The sequence below is a fragment of the Callorhinus ursinus genome, unplaced genomic scaffold (genome assembly GCF_003265705.2).
Source record: "Callorhinus ursinus isolate GAN/ISIS: 27379988/994484 unplaced genomic scaffold, GSC_fseal_2.0 scaffold92, whole genome shotgun sequence".
In the NCBI taxonomy this organism is placed as follows: Eukaryota; Metazoa; Chordata; class Mammalia; order Carnivora; family Otariidae; genus Callorhinus; species Callorhinus ursinus.
Genome location: NW_027397154.1, coordinates 1502327 through 1530260, shown reverse-complemented (window position 1 = coordinate 1530260; position 27934 = coordinate 1502327). Strand labels below are relative to the sequence as shown.

Genomic DNA, 27934 nt, shown 5'->3' with positions numbered 1-27934 from the left:
CGGCGGCCGAGGGGGTGCGCGGCGCGGGCGGGGACACGTCCGTGCGGGAGGGGCCGCCCCCCGCCCCCGACGGGGTGGAAGCGGCGACCGAGCACGGGCAGCAACAGGGACCACGAAGCCGAGGTACAAGAAAGAGGGACTTTAATGAAGAGGATTTCCCTTTGGTATAGTGAGACCCGCGGAGACACCGTGTCAAACGAAGCGAAAAGGCCAGGACCGAGACCTAAACTCGCAGCGGCAGGACGGGCTCCGGGGCTCCGGGCCGGCGGGGTGGCGCAGGCGGCCTCTACCAGGGCCTGTCACTGCAGGTGTGAAGCTGCTCACACCCCTGCGGCCCCCCGCTTCGCTCCGTCCAGTCCTGGCTCAGGATCTGCTTCTCAGACCCCGGTCTCTGGTAGAAAAGAGAATGCTGTCGGGCCCAACTGCCTCGAAGGCTGGGAGGAGGACAATGCCAATCATTGTAAAAGGGCTTTGAAAAGTCAGAGGTGACGTGTACACGTAGATTATTGTCATTTTGTGCTGAAGATAAGCCATGGAAAACAAGGAAAATAAATCTACAGCCCTAAAATATATGCATATAAAATAAATGCCTTCCCAAATCTACAGATGGCATTTGGGGATTGTCTACTGCTTTCGTCTCAATGCCCCCGTTCCTGCCTCCACAAATCCGCCTGGGAGAGTTACCAGTTGAGGAGGCCCGAATCCAGTCACCGCCCCCACCCCCACCACCCGCCCACCCCAGTAGGAGGCAGGGGTAGAGGCTGCAGGACCAAGGACTATGCTTTGGCTGTAGAGTATAATATGCATGCAACATGGGGGGGGGGGAACGACTTACGAAATGTATATACAGACCCCTTGAGTGAGGGGCCCCCCCCTGGCCAGGAGGCACTGAGCAAGGGAGGGGTCCATCCCCCCGCTGGCCAGGAAGGGGGGCTCTGAGGCAATCTCTAAGGGTTGCCTATCCCCAGGGAGAGGGGACAGCTGCCATTCCTGCCTCTGTTCTCCCAACCCAAACTGGAGGGGGTGCTGAGCAAGGAGAGGACAGGGTCCCAGAAGCCAAGAAGGTGTCAGCACCCCCACACCCTCGACCTCAGGGGCTCAAGAACTCTTTGCATAAAATATCTTCAGACCTAGGACATGGTCAAAGGCACAAAGTTTAACCACTTGGAGGGAGGGCTGTTGAGAGGGGTCTGGGGTACCCTGAGCCCAGGGGTAGACCAAAGGCGTGATTCATTCCCCCTTCCCTGGAAAGGTGATTGCCCCATTAGGCCTTTCTCACTTCAAGGAGGCATGCTGCCTAGGCCTCAAGCACCCGCCTTCTTGGGGAAGGGGGTATCAGATTGGCACAGGAAAGGCCCAGGGAAGGGAGCCACTCTGTACAGTAATACTTTGGTAAAGTTCGGGGAGAAACAGGATTCTACCCCCGGCTACTGACAAACCCTTGCATTCAGCCGGATGCTGAACCATGTCCACACTATTCGGGGCCCCACCACAAGGCCAAGCCCACAGAACACTCCCAAATGAGGTCCTGAGAATCAAGGAGTAGGGTGGAAGGGGCGACAGGGCCCCTTCGGGGAGAAAGCACTGAGCTGGATCACAGCTTCCGCTCCACGGGCTGCTGCAGACATAGTTCACTGCCCGCAGAGATGATGGGCAAGTGATTGTCCACGTGGTAGCTGATGAGGTGGCTGACGCTCTCAAAGCGGTGATCCTTTGTCCGAACCTGAGGAGCGAATTCAGGTGAGGAGTCAACTAAGACCTCTGCCCCCGAGACTGCAGAAACTGGAGTGTTCAAGGGGGTTGAGGAAGGAGAAAGAGACCGGGACGGGAGTGCTGTCAGTCCAGATCACTGAAGCTTCTCTAGAAGGAATCCACAGCCAGTTCTGGAAGGGGGCAGAGAGGACATCAGCCCCAGAAACTGAGAAGCTGGGCGATATCTACTCCCCTGACCTAGAAGGTGGCATGTGTCAGAGGGGGACACACGCTACAAAGAAGATGGGGAAAGGAGGCTGGGGTTGCTGTAGCAAAGAGCCCAAAGTCAGGAGGGGCAGGGGGGCGGGGCGGACAGGCGACAGGGCGCCGAGCTGAGCCCTGAGTCTGGAGGTGCTGGGGAGGTCCCTGGCTCCTCTTGGAAAAGGAGACTTGGGGTTTCCAGGCTCTAGCCATCCGACGCTGGCCATCACCACCTCTCCAGGATGGTGTCCTTGTCTGTCAGAAGAGGGGCTCGGGCCAGCTAAACACCTTCTAGCTCAGACGCACGTCAGGGCTGGGGAATTGAGGACTGAAAGGAACAGAGCTCGGGCTCGGGTATGAGAAGGGAAGGATGCCATCCCGCTGGGAAGGGTGCCCATATTCACATGCCAAGCAGGGAAAGTGGGAGGCAGCGAGGGGAGATGCATGGCTACGCAGGAGCCCTTTCTGCCCCCCCCCCCCCCAACACACACCGCTGCTCCACTCACCACGCCCTCTGGGTCCACCAGCAGCAGGTGCTTGGGCTGCCCACTATGCAAGCCAGTGAGCACATACTGTCCTGGCGTGGTCGTGCTCTCCCGCACCAGGAAGTCCCCGTTGAGCTGCAACAGAGCCTCAGCCTCCCGCCGGCTCAGCTTCCCGTGGAACCAGGGCTCCCCTCGGAGCTGTTCAGCCATGGCCACGGCCTGGGCAGGCGGAGGCACCCGAAGGGCATCTTCGAAGGGCTCTGGGGGTTCAGAGAGGGGGCAAGAGAGGCAGCTGGCACAACACAGGCCAGGACCCAGACCTTCAGGGAGCAAAAGCCTGGAAGGAGAGCAGGGCAGAAGAGGACCCGAGTGGGAAGACATAGATGCAGAAAAGGAGAGAGGAGCACTCACTCATGTCAAAGAGGTCTCGGGGCGTGCTGCCATTGATGGCAGGATTGGGGGGCCCAGCCCCACCCCCTGCTTGCCGGGCCTTGTCTAGGTTCTGGACGTTGACATAGGAAGGATCATCAAAGAGCTCTTTTCCTGCTGAGGAAAGGGAGGCGTCACAGTGACGCCAGCCCTGCCTCCTGCACCCCTGCCCCTACACCTCCCCGCTCCCTTCACACCTGCACAGGGTGGTGGAGGTGGCATCTGTTTGCGAATTTCTGGGTCTCCCCCAACAGGCTGCCCCACCGGCTGTAGGGACAAAAATAAGATGAGACCAGAAGCCCAAACCGGCCACTCCCATCCCAGGTCCCAGGCCCAGCCCACCTCCATCCAAGTAACTTACCAGCGTTGCTCCCAGGTGGCTGGGGGTCTGGCCAATGGGTGGAGTGGGTCGAGTAGCCCCAAGAGGGGGGGCTCCTTCCCGAAGCCTCATGTCCACCACTCCCCCAAGGGGGGGTTCCTTCCCGGGGAAGTCATTATAGTACTGGTGGTCAGGTGGCTCTTCCTCCTCCTCATCCCAAGCTGAGCCATCAAAACCAGTCATCCTGAGAGGAACAGGAGGGAGGGAGGGCACAGACAGTGGCCATGGGCCGGGCACTTCCTGCAGGGCGGGCCTGAGGCTGGCTGTTTTCTAGACACAGCGTGCCCTCCTCCCGGGAGCCCTGCAAGGTAGCTATTACCTCCCTCCACAGCGACAGAAGAGAGATGAGGCTCAGAGGTGGAGAAACTTGCCTGTGGTTTCACAATTAAAGGGTTGCGGAGCTGAGTTGTAATATCAGATTTGATTTTAGAGTTCATGCCCTCGATTATCATGCTCTCTCCCAATAGGGAGGAGAAGCACAAGGAGGCAAGGGATGTGCTCCAAAATAGTTCAATCTCCTCTAAATACTCAATAGCTACCGGCCTTAAGGTGGGAAAGAAAGGTAGAGCTCTCAGGAAACAGACATCCTCCCTCCCTAAGGATGGAGAAACGGGCAGTGCGGTGGCCCGGCACGCGAGAGGAAGAGCAGGCCTGCAGCAGACAGGGCCCGGCCAGACTTTCCTGACAGCCACAGGAAACGCAAGAATAGCAGGAAGTGGGAAACACGCACACAGGTTATTTTCACCCCCGACCCTCTCTGGGCTCGAGTGTGAGCAGTGGAGCAGACCTGCTTTCTCCACTCGGACCTGGGGCCCAGAAGCTGCCCCTCACCCTCCGCACCCGCTCACCTGTCATGAGGGGTGACCAGCTTGGGCGGGTTCCTGAGGTATTGTTTGAAGCGCAACTCGAAGGCCTGGCCGATGGTGCTGATGACATCCTGAGCGAGCCCTTCGGGACACTCCAGGATGTGGCAGGCTGGGGGCACAGCAGAGGCGGCCTGCTGGGAGGAGGCGCAGCCAGGGGCCCTCGTCTTCCCGGCAGGAGCCCCTGCTTAGCTCCCCAGGTCCTGCTCACCTGCCTCTCGGATAGCTGGCCCCACCCAGCGCTCCCCACCACGCCTCACCTCTCTGATTCACCGGGTCTTTGGCAACATAGGCGACGTACTCAGCTGTGTCCTGGGGTGGGCAGGGTCAGAAGCAGCCCCTTAGCTCAGTTTTATATAGCCCACCTCACCCCTGACCCCTACACAACCCAGGCCTTTCCAGACACCACTTTGATCCCAGCACACCCTCTTTTCCAGCTGGTGTGGCCCCTACTCTTCCCACCACCGCCCCCCCCGCCCTGTTGCCCAACTCACCGGGTCCCCACCGGACGCAAAGGAGATAGACTGCATGTGGTGGTTGGCGATGATCTGAGGGTTAGTGCAGGGCACAGAGAAAGGAGGGAACGGCATGGGTCAGGCAGCCCTGGGCACCTGGGCACCCCCAGCCCCGCCCCAGAGCCCTGGAGTGTCAGTCCCACCCTTTTGGCTTCTTAGCCCAGGTCCTCCTAAGCTCCTCCTTCCTTCCTGTCTTAGCTCCTGGCCCTGTGACCAGGTCCCGGCCCAGCCCTCCCGACAGTGTTTCTAGCCCCCCACCCAACCCCACCAACCTGTTTGCAGTCTGCGGCCATAAGATTGAGGCTGCTGGTAGAGACGGTGAGAGTGATTGGCATCCCCGCAAATTTCAGGTTACTCCTCCCCAGGATGGAACTGAGCGGGCGGCTACAGGGCTAGGGAAGGGCCCAAGGATCTCAGAAGCTGGGGGTTCTCCACACCAGGAATCCCCCACCCTCTGCCTTTTGGCCTGCTCCCCCACATTTCCCAGCAGCACGCCCAGCCCCACCGGCCCCAGGTACCTTTCTCCTCCTTGTCGCCCCCTTGGCACCGGGCACAGCCTCACACACCAGACTGATGGCCTCCCTGGGGAGAAAGGGGTCCTTAGACCCAGAGCCTGCCTCCCACTCAGCTGGGGCTGCCACAGGGCAGGGGGAGGGGAAGACCAGGCCAGACTCCAGGGGCACTCCAGGCTCTTTGTCGTGGTGGATTGAATTAAGGGCCTTTAATATTTGATGACATGGAGAGGCCACTTCCTGGCTGATTGGGTTAGGGCCTCAGTGGTCTGGCCCCACCCCCTTCCAGCTACCAAATGTCCGATTCCCTCTTCCCAAAGGCAGCAGCAACCTTCCACCCACCCCGTTCTATACTCAGGCTCCAGCTGCCGGCTGGCTCTGCCACCTCCCCCACCACTCACAGGACTGGATAAGTAAGAAGGATCCAGACCAGAGGTGCCTCTTTTCATTCAGACTTAGACTCACTCCCCTAACTTTCTCTCAATCCCCTTTACCTAAAGAGAAGCCATGGTTAGCAAGCGACTAAGACCCATTCCCCTGCTCCCCGCACTAATCCAGGACTCCCCCCGTCTGCCCCCTCCCCACTAACCTGGTGACCTGGGTGCGGGTGTTGAAGTCCAAGGCACGCATTGACTGCAGAACCTCCACACAGCCCATGTACTGAGGGAGGGATGGAGGGGGACAAGTCAGCCGCCTCCCCCCACCCCTTCACAAGGAGCCGTGTGCCTTTTCCCTACGTGCTCCCTAAAGAAAGAGTAAAGACCAAGTTTTGCGCTGCCTGCGGCTACACCCCACTACGTGCAAGATCAGAGGAAGAAGGAGCAGAGGAAGGGGCAAGCTAGGAGGGCCTCGGGCATCTGGGAGGAGAATGTGGGGGGCAGCGACGGGCACTGGGGGTGGGGGGGCGGGAGAGGGGGTGGAGTGACATCCCCAGAGGGAGGAGGCTGGGGGACACAATCAAGGCCCACTCGTTCCAACACTTACTAAGGGCCTGCAATGTGCTGGGCTTTGTGCTAAGCATGGTGGGGGGAGCGGGGGGGGGGGTGTCACAAGAAGGAAGGGGCCCAGGCAGAGTTGGAAGGGGAGGGGCCGCAGAAGCAGCTTAGGAGCCAGAAAGGTATGAGAAACAGGACCCTGAAACCAAGGGAGGTGCCGGGAAGAGCAGAAAACAAGAGGCTCGGGTAAGGCTGGAGTGAGCAGAGGAACCGGAGGGGTCCGGGAGGGGGGAGGCAGGAGGGAGGAGGGAATACGGGAGGATGGTCACTTACCCGAACCAGGTAGGAAACCCCGGGTCCCATGACTTTGTCGTTGGGATGCAGCCAGCCCCGCGTGGGCTTATTGACAAAGCTCCCGTGGCGGGTCCACTCCTCGCCCCCCAGCTGGCCCCCTTCCACCCGAGTCCTGCGCCCGCCGCCTCCACTCAGCTTGTTCATGTCCTGGAGGAGGGGCAGGGGGCCTGAGTCTGGCATGGCCACCCCTATGATCCCCTCCCCATCCTCAGCTGCCCTTCCTGGCTCCCCCTTTGGCCCCGGGCGCCCCCCAGCTGGGTTGGCCAGCTTCAGGTTGCTCATCCGGGGGAAGAAGGAGCACAGGGTGGTGGGACTATCATCCCCAGGCAGAGGTGGCAGGATGGGCCCCAGGGACGAGGCCGATGGGGAAGGCAGCTCCTCCGGTGGGGTGGACCCCGAAGCCCCCTCCTCCAGCGATGACAGAGACTCATTCCGAAGTGGGTTGTACTTGGGCTTGGGGGGCAGGAGATCCATGGCTGCTGTGAGAGGGAGGCTGCTGCCCAGCCCGGCCCCCCTGCCGGTCAGGGCAAGGGGGCCAGGCAGGGGGCATCCCCAGGCCCTTAGTCTGACCGGGCCTCTATGGCCCAGGATCTCAAGGGTCCTGGGGAGGGTGAGGGACAAGAGGCGCCAGCGCCAGCGCCCCCGGCTCAGACCCAGATGGTTCCAGGCCCCATCCCCGCCCAGCGTGGAGCCTCTTCTCGGGCTGAGAAGAGAACAGGCTGGACCCAGAGCTGCCTGGCTCCTCCCCAGGGGCGGAGAGCTAAGGCCAGAGACCAATCCCGAGGACAGTGCTGACTCACAGGCTGCAAGGGGCTAAGCCCCCACCACAGCCCCAGCCTAGAACTCTGGCAGGGATAGAGCTCTCCATGCCGGCCCCCCCCCCCCGCCCCCAGACAAACCACCAGTAATCTGGGGAGGAGTAAAGTGGGGGTGGGAGGGAAGGATGTAGGAATGAGAAGGAAAGGAGGGAAATAAGAGGAGGTCTGGATCAATCCACACAGGACATGGGCAGGTCAAAGAGAGCAGGAAGCTGCAGGAGGGTAGGGGGAATGAGAAAGGAAACAGAGGGAGCTGGGGGTGGAAAAGGGAGGGGATCCCTGAGCTCAGCACTTTCCTTCCTGTCCTGGTGGAACACTCAAATGCCCCCCTCCTCCAGGCCAGGCCACCCCTATAACACTACCACACAGTCGGGTGGTGGCCCCAGGGAGCCTGGGCCATTAGCACCCTCTGCTACCACAGCTGCGGACAGCAGGTTAAGAAAAGGGGAAAGGATGGAAGTGGTCCCAGTGGACGCAGAGAGGGGCCAAGAGGAAGAGCAAAGCTGGAGAAGTAAAGGGAACGAGGTCCAACCTGGGTGGCACACCAGGCGGGAGCTGGGGCAGAGGACAGGCTGATGGGGCCCTACCACGGCATCCACCATGCCAAGGAGCAGCGGCCCCCTGCCCAGCACTCTTCTGTGCCCCCTTCCACAGGCCGAGTCAGCAAAGCAAGCTGTCAGGGGCGGCTGGGTGGAGAGGTGGCAGGGCTCTGACCCGCCAGACAGGTTCATACCCCTCCTCTTGCAGTGGTGAGTAGGGAAGGTGCAGGTGTCCACCACGGAGCACAGTGCCCCCAACAGCAGGGGCAGAGTCTGGCTGGAGGAGATGGGAGAGTGAAACAATTCTCCAAGAGAAGTGGGGGCTCCAGGCCAGCACAGGATAGAGGGGGCAGAAGACAAACCTGTGCCAAGGGTGCCAGGGGTGGGCTGGGGCTGGACACAGGGAACAGCCCCACCCATCCCTTCCACACGAGGCTCGCAGACACAGCTCTGCTAGAGGAGGCCGTGGAGGAAGGGGCAAAGTCACCAAACAAGAAGTAGGACAAAATACATACGATCCGCACGCTCATTTTGGGATTACCTATTCTTAAATTCCAGAAGATACAAAGACGCAAACTATAGCCATTGATACTACTAGCATTTAAATCGTGTTAGATACTGTGCTAAACTCTTTCCCCTGGTCTTAGTCACTCCATTTCCTCAGGCCTTCAGCTCTCAGGCCTAGAGAGATTGAGGAAGGGGTTCTGCCCTGGCCTCGCACGCCGCCCCCCCCACACACACACACAGGCCAGGACGCCCTCCTCTTGCGGGAGCCCGCACAATCCAGAGGCAGGGAACAACCAACAGGTGTGGGCGTTTGGAAGGAAAGAAAGAGGAAGTCGGGCTCTTTAAATTTGCATAGGAAAGGAGCTTGCCTACTGTGAGTCGGGGTGGCTGGGTGTGGGGGAGAAGCTGCTCTTGGCTTCTCGGCCCAGCAGGGAGGAGGAGGCAAGTAGCAGGAAATGGCGAAAGCCTCAGGAATGTTTCCAGAAGGGAAGGCTGGGCGAGCGGGACCAGAAGGAATGCCCAGACAAGAACTCTGGTTAGGGGGCGGAGAAGAGCCAAAGAAACGGTGGAGGCTGGGGAGTCCCTTCCAAAAAAAAAAAAGAAAAAAAATCAAACAGCAAAAAGGTCACTGCCCCCTCCACCCACGCCAAGCCACCGTTTTCTGGCAGCAGAGAACTTTCGCCCCTGTCGCACCCGCAGGTCACACGCCAACAAACCCATGGCCCTACCAGGTCCCGAGGTGCAGGTGTGAGACCTACAGCTGTCTCTGGGGCGGAGTCGGTCCTGGGCAGGGAAACTCCGGGGCTGGGAACCCGGGAGCAAGCCCCTCTCCCCTTCTCGCGCCAAACCCCAAGTCCAGCCCCCTTCCAGCGGGTCCACCCTTGGCAGGGGGCAGGGGGACGTAGAGTGCTGCCTCGGACCTCGCACTGCTCAGAACCGGGCGGGGCACTTTGACTTCCCACCTGCCGGGGCAGGAGCGCTCGGGAGAGCTGGGCCCGAGGCCCAAGCGAGAAAAGGGAACTCTGTCTGCAAAGGGGTTTGAGGACCCAAGACAGCGCTTCTGAGAAGGGGACCCAGGTCCCACTCGGAGCGTTCCCGAGGGGGCGTGGCCCCTAGGTCGCGTGCACGGGGGCCTTCCAGGAGGCGAGGCCCCCCGCACGGCCCGACGTGGTCAGGGAAGGGGCGGGGCCCCGGGGAGGCGTGGCCTCCCGCGCCCGGCCTGTCCGCCGAGGGGCGGGGCCCTGGCCCGCTGGGAGATAGGCTTTTTGATGGACCCGTCGCCAGGAGGCGGGGTCTCGGGGAATTGGAAGAACTACCGTCAGGTTTCTTGCAGTAGGGCTTGGAAGCATGTCCGGGGGTGGGACTTCCAGGAAAGCTGGGCGGCAGGGTGGGGTCGTGGACAACAGAAAACAAATCGGGGTTCGGGGAGCCCCCTGAAGATGGGGGGTGGGACTTCCGGGGAGGGGGTCTCAGGGGGGCGGGACTTACAAATGAAGACCGGAAGTAGGGTCCCGGGAGAGGGGTTCCGGGGTGGAGGAGTGGGTCACCTAAGGAGAGGGAGAAGACCCAACTCACCAGGGCTTCATGGAGTCTCCGCACCGCACCGCACCGCGGCTCGATTTTGTTCCGGATCACGACACTGCCTCCTTAGCTGGCCGTTCCAACTTTCTCCCCGGCCTGGCCTCCTTGAAGAAACTTTATTGCACCCACTTCCGGCCTCACTAACCCCTGACCCTCTACCTCAGCGTCCCTCCTTCAGCCGGCCCACTTTCCCGAATCCGCCAATGGCGGCGCGAGAACGCGCACGGGGGCAGGGATAGCCAATTAGAGGCGTATTTTTTTACGTACGCTAGTCCTTGACGAACGTAAGAAGTATACTCCAATAAGGACTCGAGGAGAAGAAAATCTAAGCCAATCCGAGGCTTGAAGGTGGAGTTGTCCCGCCTTAAATCAAGGGGACCAATAGGGAGCGCGGGCGGCGTGTTTGAAAGCGAGGCCAAAGTGGGTGGGAGCGCGTGCTGCTGGGAGTTGTTTGGAGGTTGGCGGCGCGGGCCTGACGGTCCTCAGACTGAGCGATCATGTCGCATAAACAGATTTACTACTCGGACAAATATGACGACGAGGAGTTCGAGTACCGGTTAGTGCCGGCGCGGGGGCCATAACGAGGTCGTGAACTTTGACAAGTGAGGGCTGAATGGACAGGACCGACGCAAGCGCGAGAGACTCACAGGACGCGGACGGGGACGACCGCGGAGAGCGCAGGGCGCATGCGCGAGGGCCTGGCGGCGCGGGGGCGCGCGGACCCGGCGAACTCCGAGTCGGCGCTGAGCGGGGCGGCGGGCGGAGGGGGCGTGGCTGGAGCTGGAGGCTGAGCCCCTCCCCGCCAAGACGGGGTCCTGAAGCGCTCTTTGAGCTTCCCCCGGCACGTGGAACTTTGCCTTGTGGAGCCTGCTGGGAAGAGGTGGCCGCGGCGGCGCTGCAGGATTCCTGGAAAGGGGGCGTGGGCGTGCGGGCTTGTTGCGGGGAGGGCTTGGAGGAGACACGGCGGGGGCCTGCTGCCTGCCCCTGTGCTGTCTGACCGCGCGCCGGGGCGCCGCGGGCTCAGGGGTTGCGGCGCAGCGCGAGCACAGCCCACGGCCCCTGCCTCCCCCGACCGAGAGTCGGAGCCGAGCCTGCCGGGCTTCGGGAGGAGGCGCTGGGGCTGTGCTGGGGTCAGGGACCGGTGTGGGGCGTACCGCTCGCCGCGGGCTTGCGTCTGACGGATGCGGCGCCGCGATTCTAGGCCGGAAAATCGGGGGGAGCGCGGATTCTGCCCGAGGCGGCGTTCCAGGCAGTCGGTGTGACGCTCACACCGACTGCCTAGTGGGTGTCTTGTCTTCCACCTCGAAGAACGTAGACTGGAAACTTGCCAGGCTTGTGTTCCTTTTCCAGCCGAGTGCGGGGCTCCGGGGACTCGGTGTGTGCTGACCCGCACGGGACGGTGGGCCGGCTAGCTTGCTTTCCCACGTCCGAACTCCGCTGACTAGGCTCTGTGCTTACCGCCCTTCGCAGGGTTAGGGACCGCCCTTCGCAGGGTTAGGGACCGCCCTTCGCAGGGTTAGGGAGCTGTAAGTCGCGGCGGTGCGGTTCTGGTTGCCGTTGTTGTGAGGGTTTGTGTGTCTGATCTGATTGGGTATCGAAGGCCGTCCCTGTGCCGGGGGCTTGTCCATTGAATGTAAGCCATCTTCACGTATTTAGACTAGAATTATGCCTTTGCAAAGAGTCTCCGCTACTAGTACAGAGAGCGTCTAGTATATTTTCACTGAGCACGATGGAGTCTATCTGGATTAGCCCAATTCATGTCAGAGTAATAATTTTTTACCATGAAAGGAGACATCCTTGGTTAGGAGAACATGGGGTTTCCCAAAAAGTTGCTCATGGCAACTCTCTTCAAAGTTAGGAAGATGAGAGCGAGGGTAGATTTTGGAGGGTGAGACATTTCCATTTCATCCTTTGTGACGGCTCTCCCACACAGCGCTCCATAAGAGGCCTTTCTTCGCAAAACCAATCCTTTCCGAAATTACTTTTAATTATTAACACTGTGTGTGCTATGGGGCTGCCCTTATAGCCTGCTAGAGTAATCAGCAGACTGAGCTCCAGGAAGGCAGGAAAACAGGTGCTCGTTCACTTGAGTTAGTCATTAGTCATTAATGTGTGCTTTTTAACATACTTTGGTGAGGATTTACATAACTGGCCTTTATTTCTAGCTGCCTCTACCCCACAATAAGATTATATAAATTCCCTACCATCAGAAACCGATTTTTTTCTTTTCTTTCCTCTCAGCTTTGTATGCAAGCTCTTCAGACTGCACCCTGTACTGATGTGAATTCTCCCCATCTTTCCATGTTTCTCTTACAGGCATGTCATGTTGCCCAAGGACATCGCCAAGCTGGTCCCTAAAACCCATCTGATGTCTGAATCGGAATGGAGAAATCTTGGTGTTCAGCAGAGTCAGGGATGGGTCCATTACATGATCCATGAACCAGGTTGGTGCGATGTCTGAAAGCAACCATGGAGGGCTCCTTCACTGAGGGAAAGACAGAGTGATGAGATCGTATAACCCAGAGAAATGGGGGGATGGTAAGGGTGCTTTATTGGTTCCTTACCAGCCATTTAGAAAAACTGGAGTGACCAAAAATAAAAGGAAAGTATCTGGGAAGTTCAGAGACAACCTGTCCCTGAAAAACCTCCTTTAATCTCTAGTTCAGTCTGAATGTACCCTTTTTTTTCTTAAGGCCACATATACCCTGGTAGAGGTTGTGGCCCCTGCATCATTCTCCATCAGAAAGCGAATTCTTGGATGTCTTCCAAATAAGCCAAGGAAAGTGTATTTCTTGATAAGACACCAGACCCCAAGCTGCCAGGCAAAACTAATAAAGGCCCCCCGGGGCTGTGCAAACATAGCAAGGGAACTGACGCTAACAGTTCTCGGCTTGGCAGACAGGCCCAGCTTGTGGGTCTGCTTCTAAGGCCATATGCTTAACTCTTAATTTAGTCATAAAGATCTGAGTGGGTGATATCTGGGAAGTGCAGAGACCAGTGCGAGCGTGTCTCTTCGATTTCACTCACTCTTTCAGAACCTCACATCTTGTTGTTCCGACGGCCACTGCCCAAGAAGCCGAAGAAATGAAGCTGGCCGCCACTTCCAGCCTCGAGCTTTACACAGCTGTCCTTGCTTGCTAACATCTTCCTGATAACATCATTATGTTGCCTTCTTATTTCTCACTTTGATATTTAAAGGATGTTCAGTACACTGTTTGAATGTGCTGCTCGAGCAGAGCCAACAGCACCATGGCCCAGCCAGATGAGCGCTCTTCGGGCTGCAGCCTCAGCTGAGTGTCACCCCAGAAACCATGCTGATCTCTGTACCCAGCAGAACACTCTTGGTAGATGGAGGAAGCATCTGAGAATAAGGCCATGGCTGTTACAGGGATTGTGTAAACTTGCTGTTTTGTTTCCTGCCAGGTGTTGTATGTATGGTGGTTTGTTTCAATGTATTGGAAACTTTTCATTTTATTCAAGAAATCTGTTCCATGTTAAAAAGCCTTGATTAAAGAGGAAGTTTTTATAATCTAATTCTTTAATTGTAAAGGTTTTTTTCCCCTCTCAGGGTGAGCATTACACTCAGTATCATGTTTCTGATTATATTCCCTTTGGTTAGATAATGAAGTTCAGCTCTTTGCTGATAATGAGGTTTATTTCAACATTCAGGTAACTGGTTTTTAATCTACTTAAAGCAGATTTCTGTCAAACTTCTGAAATATATGTTGCTCTTGTTAGCCTGAGGTAGAGGTTATGTAGAGACGACATCTCATCAAAACAAATTAACCATTTCCTACAGTCAGGGGTGCTGCCTTTCACGCAGTCCCGGTATTTGAAGGGCACAGGAGGGTAAAGGGGGGAGGCCGTCGGCCAGAGGCTGCTCCTGCGCCCCACTTCCTGCCCAGCCTGAGGCTCTGGCGCACCTGTGGCCTGTTACCTTAGGGGGGACGCGACAATGTGTGCTGTTTTTAGTGGCTGGTACTGATGCCTAAGTCATTCCTTAGCGATATTGCCTTAATTGGTCTGGGGTGTGGCCTGGATGTGGGAATTTCAAGCATTTTTATGCGGGTAGTTGGAGTATTAACCTTCGAGAAAACAGGTGTAAGCTGTAGTTGTTCAAGAAAACATCTCTCCAGGGTGTCCCTGGCTGGCTCAATTGGTGGAGCGGGCAGACTCTTGATCTCCGGGTTGCAGAGTTCCAGCCCCATGTTGGGTGGAGATAATAACAGTAGTGCTAAATAAAGGAAATGAAGCTTCTCCCTGTCTTCCATCCATTTCTTCTTATGGTGGTAGTTCAGTGGTAGTGCCTGATCCAGCAGCATCGCCATCACTGGGACCTTGTTAGAAATGCAAATTATTGGACTCGACTCTAGACCTACTGAATCAGGAACTCTGAGGGTTGGGCCTAGCAATTGTTTTAACAAGCTCTCCAGGTGATTCTGGTGACCACTCAAGCTTGAGAACCCACTGATAAAGAATTGGACCAGAGCGTTTTTGTGGGAGGGGTGGTCAAATATTAAATCTTTAAGAAAAATAATAGCACCTGGGTGGCTCAGTCAGTTAAGCGTCTGCCTTCTCAGGTCATGATCCCAGGGTCCTGGGATCGAGCCCCAAGTGGGGCTCCCTGCTCAGCGGGAAGTCTGCTTCTCCCTCTGCCTGCCCCTTCCCCTGTTCATGCTCTCTCTCTGTCAAATAAATAAAAGCTTTAAAATAAAGATTTAAAAAAATGTTTTAGAAGGGGTGCCTGGGTGGGTCAGTTGGGCGTCTGCCTCGGCTCCAGTGGTCATCCCAGGTCCTGGGATCAAGCCCTACATCAGGCTCCCTTCTTAGCGGGGAGCCTGCTTCTCCCTCTGCCTGCCACTCGCCCTTCTTATGCTCTCTCTCTCTCTCTCTCATAAAATCTTTAAAAAAAATTTTTTTTTAGGGGCGCCCGGCTGGCTCAGTCCATAGAGCATGCAACTCTTGATCTTGGGATTGTTGAAAAAAACCACACACACAGGGCTTATTACTTGAGAAAGAACAGTCTAGAAGCCTGGCTCTTCCTTTCACTTGAGCGTTTTGTGGTTGCTGTGTGGCATCTCAACTTTTCTTAGCCTGTTGCCCATCTGTGAAATGGGCATCATCTATCTTGGGCTTTAGGAGAGTAAAATGAGGGTGGGTGTGGTTCAGCTGTTCTCCAAGTGATGAATGAATTTTTAGAGGTTTACTACAGAAAACATAGTCTAGAGACCAGGAGCATCAGCATGACAAGAGAGCTTGTTAAATGCAGATCTCAGGCTCCCACCCCAAACCTCCTGAATGAGGGAGATTTAATCAGCCTATTAGGAAGGCCCCAAATGGGGGCACCTGGCTTGCTCAGTCGGTACAGCATGGGACTCTGGGTGGTCAGTTCAAGCAGCACCTTGGGCATAGAGATTACTTAAAAATAAATTTTGAAAAAGGTCCCAGATTAAACATTTAAATTTAAGAAGCACTTTTAGACCGAAGGCAACTGAAATGAGAATAAGCTAGGATGATGTGAGAATCCGAGGTGGACACACGGCCCGTCCTAGTCGGCTGCCCTCACTTGTACCCGTAAGACCAATAATTGGGCAAAGGTGATGTTCAAACTGAGCACTATCCTGGAGCAAGGGGGGGCAAGGCTTTTTCTAGTCAACGGGGTTAAGTATATAGCTTTATCGTATATAACAGGTGAACGAAAGCTTACCTCCAAGATCTGCCTACTTCAGGCAATGCTGACACTTGGTGTTCCTACAACTTGCGTGCGCTACGGTATAAAATCCCTCTGGCAGCAGCCCCTGCGCCTAGAATTAGGGTTAGTGCCCGACAGCACGTGCACACAAGAATTTGAAAACAGAAGTGAGAGTCACGCCTCTCTTTACTTGCAGCCGCAGAGAGCGCACCCCAAAGCCCTTGGAGCACCGCCCACCACCGCCCCTTCCGCGCCCCAGGCCCGCGGGGCCCGCCCCCCGCCCGCGCCCCGCCCCCGCAGTTCCGGGTGGGGGTGACCACGTGCTTGTCGCCAATGACAACCCGGCGCTCCTCCCGCCCCCTGGCTAAGGCAGGCGAGCGACAGCCGACTGCACCAATGGGCCCTTGGAGATCCTTTGAGCGACAACCGAGGTGACCAACTGCTGTGAGGAGGTGCGGGTGTAGGGCGGGACTCTGCGTGCGGACGCCGCCCGGGACGTGCGGGAGCAGAGGGCACGAGCCGGGGAAGGGCCGGAGAGGCAGGTGGGGACCTGGAAGAGCTGGGCGGGCTGCAGCGTGGCGGGGGGACGGGACTCCAGGCCAGGAAGGGTGCCGGCGCCTGCAGGAGAGGCGCCTGAGCTCCGGTCCGTGCCGGAGCGGGGGGGGGGGGGGGGCGGTCGTTTAAAAGGGGTCGAGACACTTAAAAGGAACAGGTGCCCCGAAGAGAGGAGGTATTTAAAGGTGCAGAGGGCCGAGCTCGGCGCACAGAAGACATATTCAAAGGGGTAGGTGCTCGGGAGAGCAGGACATTTTAAGGAGACTAGAGCCAAGCTTAGAAGACATGTGAAGAGGCCAGGGCTGGGGTTTCTTAGAGGCAGAAATAAAGGGGTCTCTTGTCAAGGGCCTGGCGAGGTCTTCCTCTAAGGAAGAACGTGCACTCCTGCTCTCCCCCATTGTCCTCTCTGGCTCCTCCAGGTTCCCTTGACCCCAGACCCCCCTGTTTTCAGGCTATGGCCCCCAGTGCCCTGTAGACCTGGCGCGACTCCCGTGCTTTCGACCCCTATTTGGGGCCCTGGGTGGCTTCTGGAGGGCCTTGCCGAGGGGCAGAGAAGGCAGGACCATGGCATCTAGGGCCTTTGAACCTCCCTCAGGGCGCAGCGTGACGGCGGGCATCATCATTGTTGGAGATGAGATCCTCAAGGTGTGTCTGGGACAGAAGAGGGGGAGGGTGCGGCATTCTCCTGCCCTTAAGAGCCTGCTGCACATTCTGTTGAGGGGAGGCAGCCAGGGTGGGAGCCCGGTTGCTGCAGTAGGGTCCTCGAGTGAGTCCAACCTATTAGAGGGAAAGTGACCCTTTGTTCTTTCAGTTACTCTGTTGAAAACTTGTAGCAAAGTTGCTACAATTTGCCAAGCCTTGTATAGGGGTAGGAGGAGCTTTACAGAAATGACAGGGAGTCCATCGGTATGGGTGCATGTGCTATACACAAAGAGTTCTAGCAGAGCAGCCTGTTGGGAAAACGACCCAAGGCATTCAGCAGAGTGAGTAAGCAAAATAGAAGGAAAGTACTAGATGGAAGAAATCCCTTCTGAACAATCAGGGAAGTCTTAGGAGAGGTCCTGGTAGGCATCAGGTTTGTAATAGCAATATTGACCCCTGTTTTTTGAGTGCTTCCTGGGGCCTGGCAGTGTGCTGATCATATCACATATACTTACTAATCCTTAGAACATTCCCACGAGGTTTGATACTTTTATTATAAATCTCAGTTAATAGATTATGAGACTGAGAAGCTTGACCAAGGTTACAGAGCTCAGGAGTGGTAGAGCTGGGATTCCAACCCGATTCTCTCTTCCTCCAGAGTAACCCTTACCCACTAAGCCCCCTGTAGAGAAGTAGAAGGAGATGGGGCTGGGAAGGAACATTGGAGACACACCAGAGACAGCCTCAAAAATTCTGCAAAGGAATTTGAACTTTATTCTGTATACGTTTGGAAACAACACATGGCTTTTGAGCCCAAGAGTGGTGCAATCACAGTAGCACATTAGAAAGTTTAGTCAGGAGGCCCAGGGCGGAGGGCTGCGACTGGAGGCTGGGATCCTGGCCAGGGCGCTGTCGCCACTGTCCAGATAAAAGGTGCCAAGGACTTGCGTGGTGGCAGTAGGAACACAGAGAAGAGAGCAGGTGGGGAGACATTTCAGTAGAGGTGACAGCAGAAGGGCCCGACTGGCTGTGGACAGTGTCTGGGGATGCCACTGAGCAAAGGGACAGCTGCCAGGAATATGGTGGAGATGCCTAGTAAGTACATGGAGCCAGGGAACTGAGCTGTCAGGGTTGGTGAGGAATTGACCACGGAATCCATAAGTGTAGATGAGGTCAAGGTCAAAGTGCAGAGGGAGGCCCCAGGTGGATCACGCTCTCCCTGACCACTCACGTGGATTTTCTCACTCCTGTGCCCAGTCCAGGCTTTTTGGTGGGGGGTGGACCAAGGCAGCGTCCCCCAAGAACATGGTGCCCCAGCATCAGGCAGATGCGGCTGTCACCCCTTCCCCTTTGCCCTTCATCCCCACGGCATTGACACCGTCCCCATCTCATCTCCCAGGGACACACTCAGGACACCAACACCTACTTTCTGTGCCGGACACTGCGCTCCCTGGGGGTCCAGGTGTGCCGAGTCTCTGTTGTCCCCGATGAGGTCGCCACCATTGCGGCTGAGGTCACTTCTTTCTCCAGCCGCTTCACCCACGTCCTCACAGCAGGGGGCATCGGCCCCACTCATGACGATGTGACCTTCGAGGCAGTAGCCCAGGCCTTTGGGGACGAGCTCAAGCCACACCCTGAGCTGGAAGCCGCCGTCAAAGCCCTAGGAGGGAAGGGCTGGGAGAAGCTGTCTCTCGTGCCCTCCTCCGCCCGCCTCCATTACGGCACTGATCCTCGCACCGGCCAGCCCTTCAAATTGCCGCTGGTCTCCGTCCGAAATGTCTACCTCTTCCCAGGCATTCCAGAGCTGCTGCGGCGGGTGCTGGAGGGGCTGAAGGGGCTGTTCCAAAACACAGCTGTGCAGTTTCACCTGCGGGAGCTCTATGTGGCGGCCGATGAGGCCTCTATTGCCCCCATCCTTGCCGAGGCTCAGGCCCACTTTGGGCGCAGGCTCGGCCTGGGTTCCTATCCTGACTGGGGCAGCAACTACTATCAGGTGAAGCTGACGCTGGACTCAGAGGACGAAGGGCCCCTGGAGGAAGGCCTGGCCTACCTGACCGCCCGTCTGCCCCCGGGGTCGTTGGTCCCCTACATGCCCGACGCCGTGCAGCAGGCCAGTGAGGCCGTGTACAAACTCGCGGGATCAGGTAGGGGCCTCCACGGGGAGGGTTGCATGCCGGGGTGGCTCCCTAGGCCTCAGGAACGCAGGGGCTGTTGGCGGCTTCCTGAAAATCCAGGAGCAGGTAGAAGATGGCTGCAGTAAACGTAGGCCGCGTGCGTGCTGTCCACAGCACTGTGCTGGCCAGGGGGGTGTGGCTCGACAGGACAGTCAAACACCGTGCCCTTCTGGGCCAGTAGCGTGACCAGAAAGGCCCCCGGGCATGAGATGTCGGTGGCGAGGGGCCTCCACAGCAGGGAGGTCAGCCTGGGAGCTGGGCAAGAGCAAACAGTGTGATCCGGGTAACAGAAGGAAACCAGGGCCCCCAGAGAGAAGACACTGAGGTGGGGCTGAATGGCCGGCAGGGGCACACTCTGAGGGCATGAGGGAGTCTGGACAGTACCTGGCCCACACTGGGAAGCCATGGAGATGTTAAGGGCGGCATGGCCCCCACTGCCCTCTGACGGCCACGTGCCTCTATCTGTTGGCTTCTTGTCCGTCCGCTTGCAGGGTCTTCTCTGGGGGAGAAGGTGGCAGGCGCCCTGCAGACCATTGAGACTGCCCTGGCCCGATACGACCTCGCCCGCCTCTGCGTGGGCTTCAATGGAGGCAAGGACTGCACGGCACTCCTGCACCTCTTCCACGCGGCCGTGCAGAGGTGAGCCAACCCCTGGGGGCGAGACCTCAGAGGTCCTGTCTGCCCTGCTGTCCAGCTCCCCCCGCTAGGAAGCAGGGAGGGAAGGGGCGGCCGGGTGGGGTCTGGGAGGGAGGTGGCCTTGGTGACCTCCAGTTCTGTTCTTGAGCATCTGACTTGGGTGTGGCCCTGGGTCGTGAAGGCCATGAAGGCCAACCTCCCTGACTGGGCCACAGGGAGGTCGCAGTCCTGTTGGGAGGTGACATTTGCATACCTGAAATGGGGCTGTGTGCTCCCGGTCTGAGAAGTGAGAGATCAGAAGGGCTTCCCAGAGGAAGTGGGTTCTTGTGGATGGGAGCTGGTCCACCCGGGAGCCGAAGAGGACAGTGCGAGCTCTCTGAGAGTATCTCCCTGCCCACCTGGCACGCCCGTGCCCCCCCCCAGGACGCGCCCTGACGCTCAGGAGCCCCTCCAGGTCCTGTATGTCCGCAGCATCTCCCCCTTCCCCGAGCTGGAGCAGTTTCTACAGGACACCATCAAGAGGTACTAGGGGCATGGAGGCTGGGGCTCCCGGGGGAGCTCAGCAGTGCCCACTTCTGAGTGCAGCACTCTCCCTTCCTCAGGTACAATCTGCAGGTCCTGGAGGCTGAGGGTGACATGAAGCAGGCCCTGAGTGAGCTGCAGACGCGGCACCCCCAGTTGGAGGCTGTCCTGATGGGCACCCGCCGCACAGACCCCTACTCCTGCAGCCTCTGCCCCTTCAGCCCCACTGACCCCAGCTGGCCTTCCTTCATGCGCATCAACCCGCTGCTGGTAACGGGGTAGAGGCTGTGGGGCCTCCCGTCTCCCAGTCCCTGCCCATTGTGCACCCGGTTCCCCATCCCAGCCTGGGGCTCAGATGAAGAGCCCCATCATCCGAGGAAGGCTGTGCCGTTGGGTCATTCAGCCTTCTGAGCGTTATTTATCGAACACCAAGGGCAAGCTTGTGCTTTCTCCCGCTAGGCCTGTGCTGCCCAGTATGGTGGCCAGTAGCCACCTAATTATACTCAAAGCGCAGCTTACTAAAATGAAATAAGGAATTACTGAAAACCAGCAAATGGTAGGCTTTAAAAGGATGAATTCTGTGGCATGTGAAAATTCAACATTCAGTTCTTGACTTGCACCAGGCACGTCCCAGGTGTCCCCATGTCAGGCGCCCCGAGAGCCCATTTTCATGGTCTGCTCCCGCAGACCCACGCCATGGGGGGTTGGGGGCGGGGGGCCAGGATGAAGGCTTTCTCCTTCACCTTGCGTGGCCTGCAGAGAGCAAGCTGCACCAGAGAATCAGATAGGAGCCTTCCTCAGGGGCCAAGAAGCAGAAGAGCCCAAGTGGGCCCCTTCCCAGGTGGCAAGGGGTGAGTGAGGAAGAGGGGGACTTTGTGACTCCGCTCTGACCTCCCAGGACTGGACCTACAGAGACATCTGGGACTTCCTGCGCCAGCTGTTTGTCCCATACTGTGTTCTGTACGACCGAGGGTAAGGGTGCTGGGAGACGTTGTGGGGGAGACATGGAGGTGCGGGGGACGGAGAGCCACCCCCCACACTTGCCTCCCTTCTCCCGGCTCCAGCTACACCTCGCTGGGGGGCCGGGAGAACACGGTGCGGAACCCCGCCCTGAAGTACCTGAGCCCAGGAGGACAGCCCGCCTACCATCCAGCCTACCTGCTGGAGAACGAAGACGAGGAGCGCAACTCCCGCACATGAGCCCGCAGTCCTGCCCACTGCAGGGGTGGGGAAGGAGGTGGTCCTGGGGTGCCGCCTGTCAATAAAGTGTGCCTCTCGTGTGCCTCTGCCCTGGCTGTGTCTTCCTGCTCCAGGGGATGGGAGAAGCAGACGTGGGCTCGGGGCTGGCGGAGCTCCCTCTAAGGGGCCAGGGTGGCGGGTGTGCCGAACAGACTGGACAGGAGCTCACACCGACGGTTCTGAAGGCCAGCCTCACGGGGCAGGGGCCGGGGCTTGGGCCAAGCACCAGGGGAAGGAGCAAGACAGACCGGGCCCCCGGGGTCTTGAGACCCAGGCAGGAAGCTGAGCAGGCCTGGCTGCAGAGCATAGAGGACGGAGTGACCAGGCCCTCCCCCTCCTAACCCCAGCCTCCATCCCTGTCCATAGAGGCTGACTCAGCCCGTTCTTGGGCCCAGAACCTTCCCCGTGCTAGCCCTGGGGGGCCTTTGTCCCCAGAGTCATGAGGTCTGAGGGGGTGGGGACGCTGCTGATACAAGGCACTGGAGGCGGCTCCTGCAGCCCACATGCAGCCCCGGACGTGGATGCAGCCCCTAGCCCAGGCCCTGCCGTTCTCCTTCCGAAGGGCCCTGCGAGACCCTGGGCCCTGGGTGCCTGTCACGAAGATGGGCACAGGATGGGAGGGCCTGCAGCAGACTCTGAAGGAAGTGGCCTACATCCTCCTGTGCTGCTGGTGCATCAAGGAGCTGCTGGATTAATGGCCGGGAAGGGCACCGCGCCCGGCTCGGCTCAGGTGGGTGGGGGGGGTCGGGCAACAGGGAGCGTGGCTGCACCTCTGTGCCAGAGCCCGCCTCTCAACCTCCCATTCTCTGCTCTAGCGCCCAGCCCAGCCCCCATCAAGACCCCTGGGGCCCGTGATGCTCCGCCAAGGATGGGCCACAGACACTGTGGGAAGTGCGGCTCCTGCTTCCGGTATGTGCCGTCTGCCAGGCCTGCCTCTCTGGGTGTCCGTTCCCAGCCCCCACCTCTGGGGGACCCCCGGGGCCCAGGAGCCCGGCCTGCTGGCCAGGGCCCCAGGAAACTGCAGGAGCTAACATTCTTCCAAGCCTGGCACAGTGAGCCCGCCAGCCCAGATGGTCGATTTCTCCATACTCTGGTAGTGCCAGGAATGGGCTGCGCCCTAACATCTCTGCTTGAGAATCACTGAACTACGTGTGTGTGTGTGTACAGATTATGTATATGCATATATAAAATAAATAGGCCTCAAGGCCTAAAGTTCTAAATGTCTGAAAGGGAATTGGAAAAACTCAGTACTGGAAGGGTCTTGGAGCCAGGGTACAGACCAGGGAGGGAAGAAGGTTGTCCTGGACAGAACAGACTGAAAACCAGGTTTTCTGATTCACTGAGGCCTGGGCAGGGAGGGTGGAGGGTGGAAAGGCCAGGTTCCTCCCAACTGGTGGATAGGGAGGGGTCCAGCTTGGGTGGGGTCTTCTTCTGGGAGGCTCTGTGCCTTAGGCCGGGAACCCAAATAGAAGAGCTGGTCTGGCCAGCTCCCCACCTCTGAGGGTCTTGGGAAGAGCACTGGGCCGATGCTGGTCCGCAGCTCAAAGAAGACGTTGGGCCCTGCCCCTCCAGCTCACACAGGAGGCTGCAAGAGCAAAGGCACCTGTGTGGCCACCCAGGTGCCTCAGGCTTACCACAGGGCACAGGCGCTAACAGCCAGAAGGAGCCACGCTCACTCCACTTCCCCTTGGTGGCCACCCACCTGCTTTCCCTGACGTCCACCCCTCCACCCAGGGGTAGGTAAATCCACCATTTACAGCACCTTGCTCACGCTGAGTGGCACGCCCACTCACAGCCCCCCACAACCTCAGAGCCAGCGTGCCCCGGCCCCTCCCTCCTCTCCTGGGACTCTCTCCTCGCTCCCAGGGACCAGCTTTCCCCCCAACTTCTTCTGAGTTAAGTCCTTTTTCTCTGGGCATGTTGTATCTCTCTTTATAAAGGTAACAAAGACCTAGAGCAGGGAGTTGTGCTGGTGAGAAGTGACTCCCCCCGCCCCATCCGCCCCCAGTTGTCTTGCCGGCAGTTCGTCAGCTTCACCAGTCCCTTGAAGAGCATTCCAGAGATAGTCTGTGCACATTCTGCGTCTACGAGTGTTCATTCATTCAGCAAATGTCATTGAGCACCCGCTGTACGCGGGCCCGGGTGCTTGAACACAGCCGGGATCACAAAAGGCCCCTGTCTCGTGGGCAGACACAGGAAAAAGAACATAAGCAAAAAAATACGTGTGGAGATGTTATTAGGTGACAGGTGCTATATGGAAAAGAGGAGAGGTGGAGGTGAGTGGGTGTGGGGCAGGTCCTGGAGGGCCTCACAAGCTGAGCTTCCTGCGGCTGAAATGAGAAGGCTAACACCCGGTGTTCCCACTGGCTGCTGTGTGGAGAACACACTTTGGGGAGCAAGGCTGGAACAGAGGAGCCCGACCTGGAGGCCGGAGGCACAGTCTGGGCCCGACACTGGCTCAGAGTAGTGCAGAGAAGTGGCTACCCCCAGGGCGCCTGGGAGGCTCAACTGACTGCCCTCAGCTCGGGTCTTCTCCCTCTCCCGCTCCCCCTGCTTGTGTTCCCTCTCTCGCTGTGTCTCTCTTTGTCAAATAGATAAATAAAATCTTTAAAAAAAAAAAAAAATGTGGCTGCCCTGAAAGCATGTGCATTCTTTTTCTTTTTTTTTAAGATTTTCTTAATTTTTTTTTAAGATTTTATGTATTTGACACAGAGAGAGAGACACAGCGAGAGAGAGAGAGAGAGAGAGAGAGAGAAAGGGAACACAAGCAGGGGGAGTGGGAGAGGGAGAAGCAGGCTTCCCGTGGAGCAGGGAGCCCGATGTGGGGCTCGATCCCAGGGCCCTGGGACCATGACCTGAGCCGAAGGCAGACGCTTAACAACCGATCCACACAGGTGCTCCCTTAATTTTTTTTTTAAGATTTCATTTACTTATTTGTCAGAGAGAGAGCACAAGCAGGGGGAGCGGCAGACTCCCCGCGGAGCAGGGAGCCCGATGCAGGGCTCCATCCCAGGACCCTGGGATCATGACCTAAGCCCAAGGGAGACGCTTAACCGACTGAGCCCCCAGGTGCCCCGAGATTATCTTTTCTATTTTTTTTTAAGATTTATTTATTTATTTGAGAGAAAGTGTGAGTATGAGCGGGGCGGGGGGGGGTGCAGAGGGAGAGAATCCCAAGCAGACTCCCAGCTGAGTGTGGAGCCAGACCAGGCTTAATCTCACACCCCTGAGATCACCACCTGAGCCAAAACCAAGAGTCTGACACTTAACCGACTGCACCACCCGGGCACACCTCGAGATTATTTTTCATCCCAGCGGCGTGGCAACCATCTTTAGGCGCCCACATAATCGGGTCATTGCTCTTGCCTGGCCCCTTCAGAGCCCCACCTCATCCCAGGGCACAGTGGTGGGAAGGGGGAAGCTCCTGAATCCATCCAGAGAGAGGTTAGCAGTGGATGGGGACATGGAAGTCACCCTTCCACATGAGTGTGGGGCTTCCGCCCCCCCCCAAAACCTGCACCTGCTTGGTCAGCCCCACCCTGCCTCAAGCTCTGGCCTTCGACCTCCTTTTCCTTTCTTGGGCCCCACTCCCACCCAGCTGGGATGGTGCCTGGAGGTGGATCCTGGAGTTGAGGGCCTTTGCCGGGGGAGGGGGTGTCTGGCAAAGACCCCCAGGGAAGTGGTGGATGGAAGGCAGGCAGGGCCCGGGAAGCGGAAAGAGGGAACAGAGGAGCGACCTGCGGTGGCCAGAGGATGGTGTCAGGTGTCCAGAGAGCCCCAAAGGTGGAGAGGCTGAGGAGAGATGTGGGGAGAACAAGGAAAAGCTTGCGCACCCTCTTGAGGGCCCCTCTCACGCTACAAAACGCTGGGAGACTGACAGAAGTCCACCTCAGAAGCAGGCAGGACAAGGGCAATCCTCCCACGCAAAGTGGAAGGAAACGGGCCCAGAGAGGTGAGAAGTGCCCGGTGCGCGGCCATGCCCACGGCACACTGCAGTGGGGTAGTCAGCCAGTGAACCCAGATTTTCCCATCTCCGACTCAGGGCTTCTCTGGACCAGCCAGCCCTCCTCTCCTGAAATGGTGCCTGGGAGGGGGGGCCGGGCCGAGGAAGACCTTATTTACCCCTGGGCGCCCAGCGGCCCTCCAGTGGCCACAGGGGGTAGGGGAATGGGCGGGGCAAAACGGGGCAGGAGCCTCTGCGAAGCTGGAAGGGACCCCCAAAGGCGACAGCACTGGGAGGAGCGGCCTGAGACCCAGGATTCCTAGCTGATTACCTGGGCTATAAGACCCTCAGTGGTGTGCGAAAGGCGGGTGGAGGACAGGGGTCCTGGCGAAGTGGTCTGGGAGCCTCGCGCACGAAACTGGATATTTTAGTAATGCTCTCAGCTGGGTCCTGTGTTTTCCCAGCAACGCTCAGAAGCGGGCGGGAAGAGGGCTGTGGTTGTGGTTCCGACCGCGCCGGAGGGCAGACCCCCAGGGCCACAAGCTCTGCCCTGCGTTCCTATTTGCATCTCGTTTGCATAGTAGTTATTTACCCTTCGAAAGGCAGAAGTCCCCAACCCCTTTCTGGGTTACTCCCAGCTGAGACTTTCTACTCCTGTCTCTGCCAGCCTCGGAGACGGGCCCGTTCTTCCGGCCACTCTCGGGCCCCTCTGGCCGCCGCCCCCCAGTACCTCGCGTCCTTCACCTGCCCGGGCTTCGCAGCAGCCCCCCGAACCCCGGGCACGGTCCGAGGAGCCGAGACACCTGCGCCGCCTGCTGGCTGGCGGGAGGGAGGGAGGCTGAGGGCACAGGGGTTCTGTTTCGCCTTCTCGGGAACGTGGAGTTTTGGAAAATGTTCCCCGAGCTTCCTGAGGCTAAATTTATCTTCCCCGGCCCTGGGGGGCACAGAGATCCCGGAGACGATTAGCGCTGAGGCGCAGCGGGCTCCCGCCCAGAGGCCCGGAATAGGCGCCGAGTTATAAATAGTGCGCCCACAGGTGTGGGGGGAGCCGGCGGGAGGGGCAACCCTGGCAGCCACGGCCCCTTCAGGTGGGTTGGGCGGTCGCGGTGGGGGAGCCGGGGGGCGGCGGGCGGGGGTGGGGGCTGCGGTCTGAGCGCCCCCAGCGGTTTCCTGGGCGGCGGGTTTTTCGAGGGAAGCGGAGGCAGCCCGGGTAAGGGGGGAGCGGGGAAGAGGTGGGCGCCCAGACGCTCCGCTTCCAGCTCAGCAACCTCCCCAACCTTCCAAAACAGGCCCCCCAGACCCACTCACTCAGGACCCCGCCCAGAGAGAGCCTTGCCTTTCTTCCGCCAGAAGCCCTCTCTCTCCACGCTCTGCAAGCATCTAAGTCTTCTGCAGCGGCCCCTGAGCGCACGTGGCCCAGCCAGTCCCGGCACGGGGCTGTCACTCCGAGTCGCCATCCCCAGCCCCAGGTACACGGTCCTCCCTAGGAGGATTAACTCCCAGCCCGGGCTTTCATCCTTCTCCTTGGTCAAACACCCCTCACTCTCCGGGGATTTACCCACCTCCTGCTACTTTCCCCTCAAAAGTAAGGTCTAGCCGGTCGCCTGAGATATATGTCGGAACGGGCGGATCTGGGATGCCCCGCTCTCCCCAGGAGGCCCCTGCAGGCCCCCCACCTGCCCTCCAGACCCCAGTGCCAGGCCGGGCCTGGTGGCAGCGGGCCCCTGGGGCCCAGCCGGGCTTCCGTGGGAGGGGGCACAGCCCCCAGTCAGCGTTTCCTGGCTGCTGCAGTCTCAGTGGTTTGGCCCGGTAAGGGCCAGGAGTTGGAGGGGAGGAGGGAATTTCAAGTCGGGGTTCCCCCTCCGACTTCTGAGCCAGGAAGGAAGCTGTATGGACCAGAAGAGAAACGTGGGTGGTGGTGGTCGGGAGTCACTGAGGAACAAACTGGAGGTTCCAGAACTGTCCAAACAGTAGAGAATGGCATTCCCATTGCCTACAGATCCAGACCGGGTCCAGCAAGTCCGGAGACGACCCTCAGAGAGGGGGGGGGCGGGGCGGGCCCGAGGCACTGGGCGCCTTTCATTTCTCTGTACCTAGGGGCTGGTGCCCAGGCGCCCGCCCTTGGACTGCCTCTGGAGGCCCAGGCTCTGCCCTCCCTGAGCCACTTTCCCGCCCTCCTTTTCCTGGGCCATGCCCCCTCCTCCACGAAGCAGCCCCCTCTCCGTTTCACGTGTGCATCTGGCACTGCCGTCTAGCCCCTGGCTCGACTCTTCCCCAGGCTAGCGCGACCCCGACGGCTGGAGAAGGGAGGGGAAAACCCTGGCCTGGACCCCACCGGCTCCGGGCCGTCACCGACCAGACTCTGTCCGGCGGGGCCGAGAAGAAAACCCGGAGCAGTGACCGGCCTCGGGGCCCAAGGGGGACAGGGACGATAGGAAAACCCGGAGCGGATTCAGCGAGCGGGAGCGCCCCAGGCCTGCTGCTACCCCCTCCTTCCTACAGCCCCCCTAATTCTCCAGTGAGATAATGTCTGAGGTGGGGGGCTGTTTGGCTTGGCCTGGGCCCTCAGGGGCGCCTCACACTTTCCGCCCCTGGCTGGGGCGCAGGGCAGCGGCCCCGAGGCTGAGTCACGGCCGGAGAAGGAGGGAGGGAGGGACCGGG

At 58.8% G+C, this 27934-nt stretch overlaps 4 protein-coding genes across 12 annotated transcripts; 3 read left to right on the top strand and 1 right to left on the bottom strand.

The window, feature by feature from the left end:
• Window positions 1–124: 124 nt before the first annotated feature.
• Window positions 125–10030, bottom strand: SHC1 (SHC adaptor protein 1). Of its 6 annotated transcripts, XM_073888660.1 has the most exons (14): window positions 9865–10030; window positions 8658–8872; window positions 6405–6572; window positions 5726–5796; window positions 5143–5206; window positions 4897–5016; window positions 4604–4657; window positions 4370–4421; window positions 4095–4221; window positions 3229–3430; window positions 3065–3134; window positions 2850–2984; window positions 2460–2698; window positions 125–1723 (listed from the first exon to the last, which is right to left on the bottom strand). In XM_073888660.1, exons 3-14 carry the CDS (start codon window positions 6567–6569, stop codon window positions 1595–1597), a joined length of 1428 nt encoding a protein of 475 aa, XP_073744761.1. In that variant the 5' UTR covers window positions 6570–6572; window positions 8658–8872; window positions 9865–10030; the 3' UTR covers window positions 125–1594. The 6 variants fall into 6 exon arrangements, with proteins under 6 accessions (XP_073744761.1, XP_073744760.1, XP_073744762.1 ...); XM_073888659.1 differs by lacking the exon at window positions 8658–8872 and having other exon boundaries at window positions 9865–10029; XM_073888661.1 differs by lacking the exons at window positions 8658–8872; window positions 9865–10030 and adding an exon at window positions 9018–9457.
• A 241-nt stretch (window positions 10031–10271) lies between these two features.
• CKS1B (CDC28 protein kinase regulatory subunit 1B) lies at window positions 10272–13404 on the top strand. 2 transcript variants are annotated; one of them, XM_025858827.2, is made up of 3 exons: window positions 10272–10426; window positions 12187–12314; window positions 13069–13404. In XM_025858827.2, the coding sequence occupies exons 1-3, from the start codon at window positions 10368–10370 to the stop codon at window positions 13134–13136; spliced, it is 255 nt and encodes an 84-aa protein (XP_025714612.1). In that variant the 5' UTR covers window positions 10272–10367; the 3' UTR covers window positions 13137–13404. The 2 variants fall into 2 exon arrangements, with proteins under 2 accessions (XP_025714612.1, XP_025714613.1); XM_025858828.2 differs by having other exon boundaries at window positions 12906–13404.
• A 2627-nt stretch (window positions 13405–16031) lies between these two features.
• On the top strand, window positions 16032–21373 carry FLAD1 (flavin adenine dinucleotide synthetase 1). 3 transcript variants are annotated; one of them, XM_025858825.2, is made up of 8 exons: window positions 16032–16104; window positions 16569–16762; window positions 18159–18903; window positions 19425–19572; window positions 19993–20091; window positions 20172–20361; window positions 20990–21063; window positions 21156–21373. In XM_025858825.2, the coding sequence occupies exons 2-8, from the start codon at window positions 16682–16684 to the stop codon at window positions 21289–21291; spliced, it is 1473 nt and encodes a 490-aa protein (XP_025714610.1). In that variant the 5' UTR covers window positions 16032–16104; window positions 16569–16681; the 3' UTR covers window positions 21292–21373. The 3 variants fall into 3 exon arrangements, 2 of the variants coding, with proteins under 2 accessions (XP_025714610.1, XP_073744683.1); XR_003205568.2 differs by having other exon boundaries at window positions 16040–16104; window positions 20851–21063; window positions 21156–21230; XM_073888582.1 differs by lacking the exon at window positions 16032–16104 and adding an exon at window positions 16247–16346.
• A 438-nt stretch (window positions 21374–21811) lies between these two features.
• On the top strand, window positions 21812–22335 carry LENEP (lens epithelial protein). Its single transcript, XM_025858823.2, has 2 exons — window positions 21812–22060; window positions 22146–22335. Exon 1 carries the CDS (start codon window positions 21834–21836, stop codon window positions 22023–22025), a length of 192 nt encoding a protein of 63 aa, XP_025714608.1. The 5' UTR covers window positions 21812–21833; the 3' UTR covers window positions 22026–22060; window positions 22146–22335.
• The last annotated feature ends 5599 nt before the right edge of the window (window positions 22336–27934 follow it).